The 15640-nt window shown below is 39.2% G+C and overlaps 1 protein-coding gene across 44 annotated transcripts in view; it reads left to right on the top strand.

Moving 5' to 3' along the window:
* The window catches only part of RBFOX1 (RNA binding fox-1 homolog 1), an 840672-nt gene that overhangs the window by 750460 nt on the left and 74572 nt on the right, over positions 1-15640 (top strand). For all 44 annotated transcript variants that reach the window (XM_054180641.1, XM_054180671.1, XM_054180655.1 and 41 more), the window contains 2 exons: positions 209-269; positions 6541-6594. In XM_054180641.1, coding sequence (XP_054036616.1) covers positions 209-269; positions 6541-6594 — 115 coding nt within the window. The remainder of the gene's footprint in view (positions 1-208; positions 270-6540; positions 6595-15640) is intronic.

The raw sequence follows: 15640 nt of genomic DNA, 5'->3' as shown, positions 1-15640 counted from the left end.
TTGCTTTATTGAAATGATTTGTAAGTTAAAATGGTTATGAAAGTAAATGTAATTATAAATAGTATGATTTTGTTATGCACCTGTTGCCTTCTATAAATTAAATTGCATTTTATTTTTACATGACTAATAGCAGTATTAATGCATGCGTTTTACTAGTAACGTGGTCCCTCCCTGTAACCCTTTCTAATCCAGTGTTCTATGTGCTTAGGTAAATAATGCAACGGCACGTGTAATGACAAATAAAAAGACCGTCAACCCTTACACGAATGGTAAGTGCATGAGGTCTCAGTGCTTTGGTTTAATGTCAGTGCATGCAAAGCTTCATTCTTCTGCTGAATGGGTGGGATCATCTCCTGGTGAACTGCCATAGTCCATATCTCCTGCATCTCCTTGTGCTCAGGCTTTGACCAGTGACCTAAAATACAGTAGGGCGGGGCATAAATTCTGTGTGTAGAGTTCAGCTAATTCACAGTCATGTGGGCATAGCATGGGTCAGAGGCTTTAAATGCCATTCCCTTTTGTATAGAAAAATACAGCTGATAGGGAGGTCGTTTCCTCTGGCTTTGTGCAGTGTTAATGTTGTGATGATTGGACTGAGCAGAGGATTCAGATTTGATTGGTTGGTGGAGATAGGGAGATCGGTAATATGAATGTCTGTCAGGCATGAGATACCTTTCATATTAAAACAGACATAGACTCACACAGATTCACAGATTGCATTGGATTGGAGGAACCCTCAAAGGTCATCTTGTCCAACCCTCTTGCACCTCCGACTAGATCAGGCTGCCCAGGGCAATGTCGAGTCTGACCTTGAATATCTCTAGGGATGGGCTCAACCACATCCCTGGGCAACCTGTTCCAGTGTTTTACCATTCTCATTGTGCAGAACTTCTTCCTGAGGTCCAGCCTAAATCCACCCTGCACCAGTTCAAAACCATTACCTCTTGTCCTATCACTAGAAGCCTTTCTAAGCAGTCCTCCCCCAGCCTCCCTTTAGGTCCCTTTCAGTTATTGAAATGTAACTACAAGGCCCCTGCGGCCTTCTCTTCTCCAGGCTGAACAGCCCCAATTCTCTCAGCCTGTCTTCATAGCAGAGGTGCTCCAGCCCTCTGATCATCTTTGTGGCCCCTCTTCTGGACTCCCTCTGTGAGGCCCATGTCTCTTCTCTTGCAGGCCCCAAAGCTGGGCACAGTACTCCAGGTGAGGTCTCACCAGAGCGCAGTGGCAAAAATCACACCTAGTCAAAGAACATTTTATGTGTTTTCACGTCACAATTTGTTAGAAAGGGCAAGCTGTAACTGGGTACTACTTCCAGCTTTCTTTTTTTTTTTTTTTTCCCCCCTGGAAAAACTAAAATTCCAAGCCATCTAAAAACAATTCATTGTAATACTGACTTAAGTTGCCATACTTGGTATGATGTTGTACATTAATGGTGAAAATAAATACATAAATAATCCAGATATTTGAGATGTTTAGATGCAGTAGATTTAAAAACTGCTTCCTTTTGTAGACATTGATCATGTGCTTGAGTTGTTTGCATTTGCTAGTTCAGGAAATTTGAACTAGTTCTTAACTCTAAAATGTCAAACAGTAATACACTGGCTGAAGTTCACTGCAATTATACTTTCCACTGTTGCTGGACTGTCTCGTAATAATTATTTGCTTTTCAATTTAATTGTTTATCCCGTTCAGTAGACAGCAGATGAAGTCTGCACATAGATCCAGAGCTAGATTAGGCACTTTTCCATTTTGATATATAATGGATCTTATTTGCTCCATCTGAGGTCTCATTTGTCTCATTTTAATAAAACCCAGGGTAAACAGTGGACTTATTTTTTAAGGAAAAAGTCTTTTTTTCCCCCTGCCACATTAAAACCAAAATGGTTTTCATTTGACGTGATGAGCTAGTTAAAATGTTTGGGAGAAGAGTGAAATTCCTCAAGCTTTCTCAGAATCTGTTTCTTTCCTCATTTCTTGATGTAAACCTGGAACTTTGCCAGTGGTGCAGATGGGGAAAATCTCCTTCATTTTTACTGCCTTTAAAGCATCTTGATGAATCTAGTGAGAGACACAAAGCTTGACTGGATCACATGAGATTTTGTTACAATAAGGGGCTAAGTTACCCATATGAATATACTATGAACTTTGTCTGCTTTCTTGAAATGACCAAGGGATAAAAGTAATTTAATTATAAATTATTATATATATTATGTATTCCTATTATCCTAAGGCTAGAACCCTGTTTATTAGCAAATAACACGTTAGATATCGGCACATGCGGTGCTGAGGGAAGGGAATGCTGTGTGGGAGACTTCTGGCAATCTGCTTTTAGAGGATGCTCACTGCTGTGTCCTGCACTGCATGATTACTTAGGTCATACATTATCATTTGTTAATATCCAAACTCAGAATGATGAAAATCTGCTGTTAAGTGTTTCCCACTTGGAGTGTTTTGTCTGTCATTTTCCATCCTGGTCCATCTGGACTAGATCTCACCAAAAAGTATGAAACAGCCTTTTCACTGCATAGAAACTGGCATTTATGGTTGTGAATCCATGCTTCCAAGATGTTGCATGTAGGATGTTCTTTTGAACACCTTTGATGGGTATCTCCCAAGACAAACTCTGGTTATACATTTTGGGTTTTTTAATGTTTTTAATGTGAGGTTCCCTAAAGTAAACGTACAAGAAAAAATTGTATTTGTCTTGTGTAATTGTTGCAAGCAGGTAATGAAGGTACTTTGTTTAGCTGACTCAGTGCTCATGTCACCAGTCATCCTGACATTCCAGTTCTTTTTCATTTTGTCAGGAATTAACCAATACTGTAGCTGATTATTAAAGATTATTGCTGTCTAAAGTAAAGATCTCATACTTTAAGTAGAATACAAGACCTGTTTTCTGTGTTCTTCTACAAGCATATTGACGTTTACAAGATGCTTCTGATGAAGCTTTTTGTTTGCACATGCCTATCTCTTCAGAACCACTTCTTTATGCAGCCTGGCTTTATTTTTCAAAGGGTATATGGTTATTGATATGTTATAGGCAGGTGTTCAAAACATAGCTGGGGCACACATTGTATTTTATGAATGCATCAGGTCCTCATATTTATTGTAATTGTAAAAATAAGAAACACTCTGCCTTGTCTTTCATTCCTGTACACTGCTGGCTAGTTGATAACAGGGCTGATGTTGCTAACGCGATTACAAAAGTCAGTAGAGTTCAAAGCACAAATACCTAGACTTTTTAATGTATGCAGCTTCAGTCAAATAAGTGGTTTGCTTTGTGTCCTAAATGGTTTTTGAAAGAAGTATGGTTTCCAGTGTCTTTTAATGAATCCCCAAAATAAGTAGTTAATAAATATTCAGATACTAAGAGAGATTTTTATCTGTGCAAGTCTATTGTCAGACAGGGTGGTTTTGATAGCTCACCTCATGTACTTTGGAGATAGAACTGCCTTTTCTTTGCAAATAAATTCAGTGTCAGGAGTTCTGCTTGTTAGCAAAAACAGTTTTGGATATACTTTCGGATGTTCTGACCTAACCTCTTCATACTTAGACTTTTTCTTCATTGTTTTTTTTTTTTTGTTTTGGGGTTTTTTTTTATGCCCTTATTGCAATTCAAGATGCTCATCCAGATGCTTCAGGGAATGGAGAATGATGAGCAGGTAGATTCAGAGAACCACAGCGATTGATGAAGAACATGAACCAAAGATCAGTAGAGGGATAAGCATGTTTTAAAGTTCATACTTGTGACTTATCATGAGCCTTCTGTTGATCTAAATTTAGATTCCAGATCACAGCTATTGACTATTGCCACAGTTAAATTCCCTCCCCATCCCCTTTCCTCCCCACTCTGTGTTGCAGAGTTTCTTCTCGGCCAAAGCATTCCTCTGGTCATGCAACTTTCCTATGAAGGGAAAATAATCCTCTCTGCATTCACTGTGCCAAACTTCCTACCAAAGCTTGTTACTCTGTGCAGTATGATTATTTCTTTCCCTTTAGCAAGCTAAATGTGCACTTCTTTGGCTGACTGTACAGGGTGGGGTTTGAGGGCAAGCAATGGGATTCTTAGCTTCTTTGTTTGGTTTTCAGTTGCTGAGCTTTTATAGTTTCAACTTGAGTAGAAGATTTGTATTGTGACAGTAAGAAGAATGCACAAAATTACACCTACTGCAGAGAATTTGCCCCCTCCAGCTGCTGGAATAAGGTTACTTGGCAGCTATCAGACTTGATTAAGCCACACAGCTATAGGCCAGCAGGTTGCTAGCTGACATGATAAAGTTAAGTTTAATTATTGTTATTTTCACAATGAAAGAAGTATTTCCTGTCTAAGCTTCAAAGAGTTAGATGAGACAGCCGTCACTGTGGGAGAAGTAAGGAACTGAAATGTGAGAGTGGCTTTCAGCTGTGAAGAGCAGTCTGCATCTTCCAACATTTTCTCTCAGACAAATTGTGGTGCTGTTAGTGTAACTTAGGAGCTGAGAGGTCTCCGTCAGCTGCTTAGACAACAAAAGCTGACAAATCTGAAGTTCAATCCAATCTTTTATTTTGGATGGTGTTGATCAGTGGTCTTGTGAGAAAGTAATGAATTTTAAGTGTTCGATATTTCCTAAGCTATAAAAAGTTAAATTTTTACTGAAAGTCCCCAAATTTAGATCTGTCACACAATCTGGCTAAGAGTATTTGTTTCACCATGGCATCCTTTAATCTAATCCTGTAGTATGTAAAATTGAAGGGTCAGATAAAAACTCAGTGGTAGTTTAAGGAGAAAAGTGGGTTTAGCCCTTCTTGGTGGGTCATTTTTCAGCTTCAATAGTTGCTTTTTAGGTTTGTGTAGCACCTGCAATTCCTTCTGCAGAGCAGCTTGCATGAAGTGCTGTTCTTCACTCTGAACCACCCCTTACCTCTCTTCCTGAACACTTAATTACTGCTAAATAGTCACTATGCCTCAAGTAGAGAGCACAATATTTTTAAAGGATAGGAGTAGTTTTCTTTTGTCTTATTATTGAGATTTTTATATTACAGTCTTTTTGGGTTTTAATGCATTATGGTTTATGGTTTTCTACTGTGCTTTTGTGTTACAGGATATGACTAAGGCAGAAACAAGTCTTAGTGTGCCTCTAAGTTCTTCTAACCTTGTTTTCTCATTTTGAAAACTTTTGTTGTCCCTGTCTTGATTGTATTTTGTTTCCAGCTGCAGAGTTCCAGGATTTATTTAGAGTACCCTAGTTGTTGAGTCTAAATGATGCTTTTCCTCAGGCTTGATGCTTTTCCTCAGGCTTATTTCTTTATTCCCATTTTCTGATAGTGCTTCCCACTCCTTTGATTCACATGTGCTTTTGTAAAACCCCTAATTTTTCAATCCCAGTAGTTCCAACGAATTGCTCAAACATTTCAAAACCAAAAATGGTATGTGTGTGTGGATGTTGTGTGGATGTTCTGTGGAGTTTGGAGCTAGCTGACAGTGGATCTACCTGTGGCTGAGCAAAGCACAGTGATAACCCACACTTTACCACAGCTGAGAAGGCTAATGAGTGTGCCAGTGTTGTCTCCTGCTGTCCTTTTACCCCTTCCCCTTCAGTTCCTTCATCATTGCTGTCTTTAGCATTTGAACACAGACCCTGTTTCTGCAGTAGGCTCTGCACTCTGGGCTGCCCTGGTCATACCCATCGGCCTCAAGGACATGATCGCAGTGATTTGGAGTGGGACAAAGCAGTTTTGCTGTGCTTTGGGTTTATGCCAGCTGTGGGAAGACTGTGGTAGAGACAAAGGCAGTAGCTGCAGTTGTGCCACTTCACTGCACAATTTCCTTACATACTGTTCTTCTCTAGCAATGCTTTACCAGCATTTATCATCTGCAGATGTGGGCAGGGTGGTCACTGCTGTATGCACTCTGTCACTGTCCTGCTCCAGTGCAGCCAGTCTGACAGACAAGCACAAGTGAAAAAAAGTGTCTGACATTTGCCTGGGATCCCACTGTGTGCAGATCTCTTTCATCTCACAGCAGACGTTTCCATACAGTGCCTAAGCATTCATTTTTCTCAGAGGGGGATCCAAGTGATCAGATGATTTAGTTGCCTTGTAACCTGCACTAACACATGCTTATCAGAAACATATATGTCCAGCAAATGAACTGTTTTGGCTTCTCTGGCTTGTAACCAGAGAGTTACAGCAATGAAAAAGAACTGATCTACTCTGGTCTTATACATGATACAGTTATACCTGAACTAGTTCTGACTTAATTCAGTAATATAAGGGAGTAAATCTGTGGCTCCTGTGCATTGCAGCCAAGGTGATCCACCTGATAATGTACTCCAGTACTACACGCCCAAAGAATGCTATGTTTTGTTACTTATTTACACGCTCCAGAGTGTGACATTAAAAATCAGTAATCTCAGATGCCTATACAACTTTCATTTGGCTTTCTTGAAGCCATTTTATTTGTATACCTCTATATAAAATTGAATTTTAAAAATTATTATTATTATTATCATTATTATTAATTGCAATATTAACTCAGTTATGTTTTTATGTTTGCTGCAGGCTGGAAATTAAATCCAGTTGTTGGTGCAGTTTATAGTCCAGAATTCTATGCAGGTAAGGATTATGCTATAGTTCTCCATGCCATATTTTATTTCAGTATTCTTTATAACATGCAAAAATACAGAATATACATTTGGTGGTGAGGTTTGGTTTCTTTGCTTGATTCACATTATCTGCATGTCATTACAGAGTTGTGATGCAGGATTTTGACAGTTAGCTGGGCACGCTGAAGTTTATGTAGAAGATAAATGAATACCTTTTTATTGGAAGGTAGATAGTATAACCTGAAATGTACTGCAATATCCCAGCCTTACAGGAGATTTTATTTATATTTCTTTTTTCATATATATTTTTCAGTACAGTTGCTTTCCCCTAGTAATTATTTAAGCCTAGTGAGCAACAAATATCTATAAATATTTATTTTATGCATGTTCATATACAGACACACTCATAAGTATAGCATACATTCATATTTTTTTCCCTTGGACATTTTTCTTTAAATTTTATATTGAGCTTTTCCATTTCTTAACATTTCTGTATTTGTAATCTGTAAGATTTCTTGCATCAGAGATCACATTCTCATCATGGTTACTATTTGAGATTAATGAGATACAGTCTTTTTCTACTGGACCTCAGTCATGGCTAGCAACGGCTTCTAAACCACAGGCTGATTTCAGAGGAGTTTGAATCCTGCCATTAAACAGAATCACTAGGAAATCAAAAAAGTCCCAATTTTTGAAAGCTAAGAATTTACATCTAAGACAGAAATAATCACTGCAACTCCAGATGTTTCTAGTAGGTAACAAAGTTGCCTTTGTTTCCATAGACTCACAATCATAAATGCATCTTCCATGGCTTTCATGGGAAACTCTGGGAATTTTTGAGTTTTTAATTTTAATCTGTTCTGGGTGTATGGACACTGGCTACAAAAACCTGACCATGCTTTAAAATAAAGAAAAATTAGCTATTGCCACACACTCAGGTAATTGACAATTAAGAGGTAATGGTAACATGCAGTCTTTACTGCAAGTAAGGAACTGATACTAGGGAAGCACATTTCACCAGTGGTGGTTAAGCATGGGAAGAGGTTGCCCACAGAACCTGGGGAATCTCCATTCAGGAAGATATTCAGGCTTCCACCAGAGAAAGCTGAAATATTTTCAAGAGTTCCAGGGACTTCAAGACATAAAAACTGTTACAAACATAGTTATTTTTATAAAGCTGTTTGTAATGCATCCTGTGCTACCTACTAAGCTAGATAAAAATATTCCAATTAGGGAATTGTGTTGTAAAAGTGGCACAGTATAATAAAAGTACTATCTTGGCATCCGTGGAACTGCAATATTTAGCGTAGGCAGAATTTATTTCCTTCCTTGATGTATGCCTCTGTTGAAAACAGGAATTTCACATTGATCTCTTTTGAGTAGTTAGTGAACCAGCCCTGAACCTGCATAAATTAGAAAGTCAGAGTTATTAGTCATTTTATATAAATGACTTTGTGTTAATGACAAATATAATAATATTCCTATAGTACAGTAATCAATTTTCTAATACATATGCAGAATTAACAATCCGACTTATAATTGTCTCATGAAGTAGGGCATGGAGAGTTCACATAGTTTGTAAATTAAAATCAATATTTTCAATCACTCCTGAAGGTAATTTTCCTAATTTACTGGACTTTTCCCTAACATTTATTTTGTCTTTTAATTATAAAATGGCAGGTTATTGATTTTTTTTTCCCCTTTTTTTTTATAACCTGCTAAAGTCCCAAGTGCATTTTTATTGCCAACACAGGGGAGGTGTTTGCCCTTCTTAATAAGAATCTTTAATTACCATTAGAAGAGTATTAATTTAATGTTATGATTTATGACATTCACTCTACCACACCTATACAGGAAGTTCTGTCAAGGTACTTTATGTATTGCAGATTTGCCTATTTATACATGCAGGCAGTTTTGGTTTGTATGTTTTCAAATGCATATTTTCTGTGTTGACAAAAAGATAATCTTTCATCGGACATTTAAACTTTCTTTTGAGCAATTGATTTTAATTTAGAAAAAAAAAGAGCTTTGTTCTTAGGAAATGAAAAAGAGCAATGTAGCTTTTGCATGACATAATGGAATAATGCAGCTTAGTTTTCCTTTTGTGCTTTTGTGTCTCCCCCCACCACTGCATTTGGAGAAGCAGCAATTGAACTTTTGAAGATTATAAAATTTAAAAAGTTATTTTTTTTTTAAAGACAATTAGAGTTGTGGTTACTCAGTTTAATTGTTGTCTCTGATGCTGTCATGTAAAAATTGTACCAACTCTTTCATAGTCAGTGCAAGAAGTTCCTTTAGCTTCTAATAAATGATGAAAAATTTGGCCACTTCTGAAATAAAGATGATACATTTGCAGAGAAACTGTTGATTTAAAGTAGCTTTAATCTTCATAAATAAGTAAAAAACCAGAAGGTTATACAAAGCTGTCAGGATGGCACTGATGAATGGCAAATTCAGCCGTTTCTCAATTGCCGGTGAAGACACACGCCGCAAGGCTTAGCCGTATTGTACATCATATCTGCCAACTCATTTCTGTGATTAAATATTCCATCAGTGCGGGCTATAAGGCGGTAAAGCTTAACAAGATTCATAAGATGCACCACTTGAATACACATAACTCACTTCCTTGGATAGGGAGCACCCCGCATGCAAAAGAAAATTAGAATTGAGTTAAATTACTCCGTAAGACAAGATCAATAGAGAAAGGAAAAGATCCCCTAATGCAATGCAAATCTAAGATATAGTTATGTCCTGACAACTTGAAGCAGACAATTAAAGTCAAATAGGGAGGAACGCAATGTAAATCAACCCTAAAACCTTGAAGATAATGGTAAACAGTAGGACCAGTGACATGATTGTTATAGCTCTGCTGTTTTTTTGGAGTGTACACTTCTGTAAAGGAAAACCTTTATTGAGGGATGGCATGACAGCTAACAGTGGAGGCTGGAAGATACAGAGCAGAAGCACCACAGGCACTGTGCAGGTGAAATACTACTTGGGGACTGGAAAATGCTATAGATTTACAAAACAGAGTAGATTCTTCTTCCCAAGTAGCCCTTCTAAGACTGTTTTTCTCTGATTTTGAAATGCTGATGCTGTTGTAATTAGAATAGTCCCAAAAGATGGCTATTGAGGTCCCACAGCGGCACTGCTCTGGATTCGCAGTGACGCATTCATGCGGCGCGGTTTGAGGACTGGTCTTGCCATTCCGTGGCCCAGCAAGTGTCCCTGAAAGCTGACAGCTGTGGACTGGTGAAGTGGCCAATTGACACACCTCCTGACCTTCCCTCAGGTCCACTGGGAAATCCTAAAATGGCATTTCACAGAAAACAAAAGGATGGTGATTTTTACCATTTATCATATTCAGCATATCACAGAATTCCATTTTTTCAGTATATTGATAGGTAATGTTTACAAATGTGACTCCAGTCCACATAGTTTCCATCTAGTAAATGAAAGGATGCTGTTTGAGATGCTTTTCCTCTGTATGAGGCAGAAATGCCTAATGAATTTATCATTTCCATTTCAGCTTATCTTTTCTAGTAAAATATCGAATTCTTAGGCAGGTCCTAACAAGGAAATTTGTAAGCAGCGCTGTGTGATTCTTCTCACAAAGTCTTCATGTAAACTGGGACAAATTTTTCATTTAGTGCTATATCCATCCAATTCTAAATGCATCCCATAGTGAACCGTGATTATTCTGTGTTAAGCTAGTCTGTTGTCTTCCCACATACACTCATCTGTGGCTGGCAAAATGCAGCTTTGCAATGTGCTTTCTTATCCTAAGTTGTTATGCTCTTTATTCCTGTGGTTTGTTATAATGCCATTTTTCACCTGTTTGTTGTTGTTCTGTAGTGTAAATTTTGTCTGTGTTATTTAGCTTTTCTTCACAGCCTCAGGCAGCCTGAAAGCAAACCTCCATTTTGTTCCTTTCAGTTGCTGCAGATTTTTCTTTCATTCTGCCCCCCCCCCCCCCCTTTTTGTTGTTGGAATGATGAATTTTTGAGCTATCTCTTGTACTCTCCTTAATGAAATGTAGAATATCATTGGACCGCTATTACTACAACAGATTAGTCCTTTCAAGCATGTAGCCTGAGACACAGTAAGGCTATTTTAGAAGACTTTGTCCTTCAAAGTTGCAGAAAATCTATTTTAGGGCACAAACCTGTTGGAGAGGCTTCTTGACAGTTCCAGTAAGCAAGGTAGGGGAAAAGATGTAACAGAAATTACCCGGAAATTAGTGAATCCTCTTTCGGGAGCGGTTGAATTCACGATGACACACATGAGAAAATCTTGACTGCTCATAAAGCTGCTAGTGGAGAAAGGAAGGACTTAGGACTATTGAAGAAGAATCATTATAACAAGTCATGGAGCACATCTCAATGACAAATATGTAGTGATCCCATTCTGATTTCCCTTAAAACACTCTAAATACATGTTGTTATTTCTGAATAGTCAAGGAGTGCTGGAAGTTTTTGTAGAAGCTAGTTTCAAGAGTCATCCTAGGTAGCTGAGTAGTTGGATTCACTTCATAAATAGTCTTAACCCAGTGAGGACTGCTGTAGTCACCCAGTTTCTTTGCCATTTAGGAGTTATCATTCCAAGATGGCCTGGGAATGAAAGAAAGGGGAAGAGCTTCTGGGTTTTAACTGTTATACTCTCAGAGCAGTTTTAGATGCCCAGGTTTTTTTGTAGCGTGCTGTGGACTTTGAAGCTAGCAGTATCCTTCATGAGGCAGACTTTGCAACAAACTTTCCAAGTTTGCTTAAATCTTTGAAATATGATAAATTATACATAAATAAAAAGTGAAGAAGTAACATAATATTAAATGTGTGTGTATATATATGTGTGTGTGCGTGTGTGTATATGTGTGTGTGTACAAACATGCTCTTAAATAAGAGGAATCCAGAGGAAGAGAGAATTCCTGTATGTTTGCTAGCACTAATTCTCATTGTTCATGTCTTAAAGCATCTATTTCTGGAGTGTAAGAGCACCTGGGATTCATTTCATCTTTCTAGTGTTTCTCTTTGAATTTAAATGACTCTTGCATAAGCCCAGCAAATACCCTAGAAACACTTGTCAGAGGTGGTGTTTGGAGTTTGTGAAGCTGAATTATATGCTTGCACAGCAGTTCTAATCCTAGGGTAAAAGTTCAGTGTTCCATATCTGTGAAGCATAATTTTGGTGAAAATTGGCTGTCTGTCACTATACAGATAAATTCATTTTGCAGTTTTATTTCATGCACTTAGATTTGAACTTTAGCCAATGACTGAGCAAGTTTTCCTAAACAAATATATTCTCACCATTGACAGGTAAACAGTTCAAGTAATTCTCTTACTACAGAAAAATTAAATCATGATTGTGCAATATTCCATCTGTTATAGATAGATGTTCCTTTTCAAAGCATAAGACAAAGCTGTCACTGTGGCTTCAAAAATCCTACAGTTAAAGTACCCCCATACAAATGATGACATCCCAGTTAGATTAACACCACTGATGACAGCTAATGCATTTCTAAAACTTCTGTGGAGCTGTTACAAACCATTATAGTGGAAATACTGATTTATGAAAGATTAATAAAGCTGGTAGAGAACTGGAATTCAGCATCTGTACTAGCTATGTACTGGGCGGGGGGGAAGGATCTTCCAGAATTAATTATGCCTTATGCTACATTATAATGAGGTTTTCATTAAAATGTATACCATCACAAAAATCAAACAAGGATTATTCAAAGAATAATGCCAATGTTATTTTTTAAAAGATTTTTTAGTTAAATGGTTATACATTTAAATCTGGGACAAGGTTAATTAGCCTATATCTGCCATCCTATCGAAGTCTACTGGTTTTAAAGAGAAAATAATGAATAGAATAGAATAGAATAAACCAGATTGATCAGTAAATTTGCAGATGACACCAAGCTGGGGGCAGGAGTTGATCTGCTGGAGGGTAGAGAGGCTTTGCAGAGGGACCTCGACAGGCTGGACAGATGGGCAGAGTCCAATGGCATGAGATTTAACACATCCAAGTGCCGGGTTCTGCACGTTGGCCACAACAACCCCATGCAGTGCTACAGGCTGGGGTCAGAGTGGCTGGAGAGCAGCCAGACAGAGAGGGACCTGGGGGTGCTGGTTGATGGTAGGCTGAACATGAGCCTGCAGTGTGCCCAGGCAGCCAGGAGGGCCAATGGCCTCCTGGCCTGCATCAGGAACAGTATGGTCAGCAGGAGCAGGGAGGTCATTCTGCCCCTGTACACTGCACTATTTAGGCCACACCTTGAGTACTGTGTCCAGTTCTGGGCCCCTCAGTTTAGGAAGGATGTTGGCTTGCTGGAACATGTCCAGAGAAGAGCAACAAAGTTGGTGAGGGGCTTGGAACACAAGCCCTATGAGGAGAGGCTGAGGGAGCTGGGGTTGCTTAGCCTGGAGAAGAAGAGACTCGGGGGTGACCTTCTTGCTCTCTACAACTACCTGAAGGGAGGTTGTAGACAGGCAGAGAGGTTGGTCTCTTCTCCCAGGCAACCAGCACCAGAACAAGAGGACACAGTCTCAGGCTGCGCTAGGGGAGGTTTAGGCTGGAGGTTAGGAGGAAGTTCTACACAGAGAGAGTGATTGCCCATTGGAATGGGCTGGCCGAGGAGGTGGTGGAGTCACCATCCCTGGAGGTGTTCAGGAGGAGACTTGATAGGGTGCTTGGTTGCATAGTTTAAGTTGATTAGGTGGTGTTGGATGCTACTGTCAGTATTACCCTGTTAAAGATGTTTCTTCTGTTTGGATGTGTATTTATCAACACAATACACACTTAGGCTTTCATGCTGTTCCGTGTGATCTTTTCCAACCTTATTGATTCTATGATTCTATGATCTCTGAAAGAAATTCCATGCACTTGATTTTTCCCTAGTAAATCCTGAACTGTAGATAGGGCTCTACATCAGAAGACAGAGAATATTTAAGAAGGAAGTCTGTTCTTCTTCAGTGCAAAAGTTATGACCACAGTCTGGCATAGAGGAATCATATGATATAATGGATTATAATGCATTTGTGCACAGATAGCATTTGAAAAAACAGCAACTTCCTATTTGCTGAAAGCTGAAGTCCTACAGCAGCAGAAAGGAGGTGTTTGGGGTGGAGTGGTGTTTGGTCTGTTTGTGTTGTTGGTACAGTCTCTCAGAAATACAGGTTTTGAGTTTTCTGCAAATCAGCCTGAGTTAATAATGCTGTGATATCCCATTTGAATTAGTCTTAGGTGGCAAACCCAGGCTGTTCCTGTGTCACTACTTGCAGTCAATAGATTTGGAGATCTTAAGTGTAAGTTAACGCTGCATCCCCACTACAGTGCAGTATCAGCAGCCTTATACCATTCTCCAGTGACAGGTCAGGTCTCTGACCTATTTCTAGAAGTCGTATCAGTAGTTACAGACAGTTTTGCAGTCAAAAGATCTGTTAATTGGAGTTGCTAGCTACTCAAGTAGTTCCTCTCATCTCAGATACATACCTTTGCTTAGCTTAAAGCTGCTTTGGCTTCAAGGAGCATTCATCCCTTGTGCTTTTCTTTCCCCCAGTGAGCTGGTATAACACATTTGAGAAGCCTCCACACAGATGTGGCATAATCATTGTGGAATGTAATGGTGATCACAGTCTAAACTAGGCATTTTGCAGCTGTGAAATGATTTTTGACACTATACCTGACAGTTTGTAATAAAACCATAAGAAAGTGGATTGGGACTGACTTCTGGAGGTCATGCAGTCCAGCTTTCTTTTTGATGCATGACTAACACCAATGCTAGATCAGGTGAGCCATGAATTGGCAGACAACTGCAAAGAGATTCATGATCTTTGGGGAACTTCTTTTTTTGGCCAGTGCTTCATGGCCCTTCTAGTGAAAAACTTTCTCCTACTGTTCAACTAAACCTCCCAAGCTACAGCTAGTGGTCATTGACCTTTTGTATTATTATCTACCGTGTCAAAAAGATTTTTGCTCCATCTTCTTTGTAGCTTCAAGTAGAGAAAGCTACTGGATTGTCTTTTAACCTTCTCTTTGCAGTAGGCATAAGAACTGGATGCAGTGTCCCAGATGCAGCCTTGCTGGTGCCAAATGTGTATGTGTTGGGGGAAATAACAACAGATCTTCTTTTGGCCGTGTTTCCACTTCTCCAAATTTCACCTACTACACAGTTTGTCTTCTTTGGTTACCTCTTACTTTATTAAAGCAAAAGACAGCGTTCTGATCCGTCAGAAGCTGTATCATCCTTTCTTTGTTATTACATTGTTTCCAACTTCTTGTATGTTTGTTCAGACGGTTTTTGTCATGGAGAGAATTGAACAAATGTCCAAGGATTAGAAAGAGACTTAAGTTCTGTGCTTTACTCCACCAGAGGGTCTTCTGAGGAGAAATAATGTTTGGACTATTTAAACGTTATCCTGGCGACCAGTGAAAATGTGTTCTATGGCTTCCTGATTAGTGACAGATCAAAAATAAATGAAAGAAATATAGTGGCAACCTAAAATGGAGTATAAATATTATACTGGGGTACTTTTTTCCACCGCAGTCTCCCTTGATTTGTCAGTAAGTTAGTTTGCAGCATGAGTGTGGATTTTAAGTAGATCTGACAGTTCTCTCCACTTGCCACATGCTGGCTTGGGGGTTCCAGAGCAGGTTTAGAAGCGGCAGATTCTGTTTGCAAGAGACTGCAGTGGGAGCTGTACTGGAGTCACTAAGTGCACACTGACTGTCATACGTCAGACAGACTGACTTTTGGACAGCTTTGAACTATGTGTGGTGGGGTTGTCTGTTTCAAAGGACAAACCTAAATCTGGTCCAGAGTAAACTCTCCAGACTTGCCTCTGCTCTGCCCTGGTGAGGCTGCATCTGGAATATTGTGTCCAGTTCTGAGCCCCTCAAGAAAGACATCAGTGAACTGCTTCAAAGAGTCCAGAACAGAGCCACAAAGATGCTGAAAGGAGTGAAACATCTGAGCAACCTGATATAGTGTGAGATGTCCCTGCCCATAGCAGGGGTCTTGCAATTAGATGATCCTTGAGGTCCTTCCAACCCTATAA

This window comes from Dryobates pubescens, chromosome 4 (genome assembly GCF_014839835.1).
Source record: "Dryobates pubescens isolate bDryPub1 chromosome 4, bDryPub1.pri, whole genome shotgun sequence".
Classification (NCBI taxonomy): domain Eukaryota; kingdom Metazoa; phylum Chordata; class Aves; order Piciformes; family Picidae; genus Dryobates; species Dryobates pubescens.
Note: the sequence above shows the minus strand (reverse complement) of the source record. Positions and strands in the feature narration are given on the sequence as shown.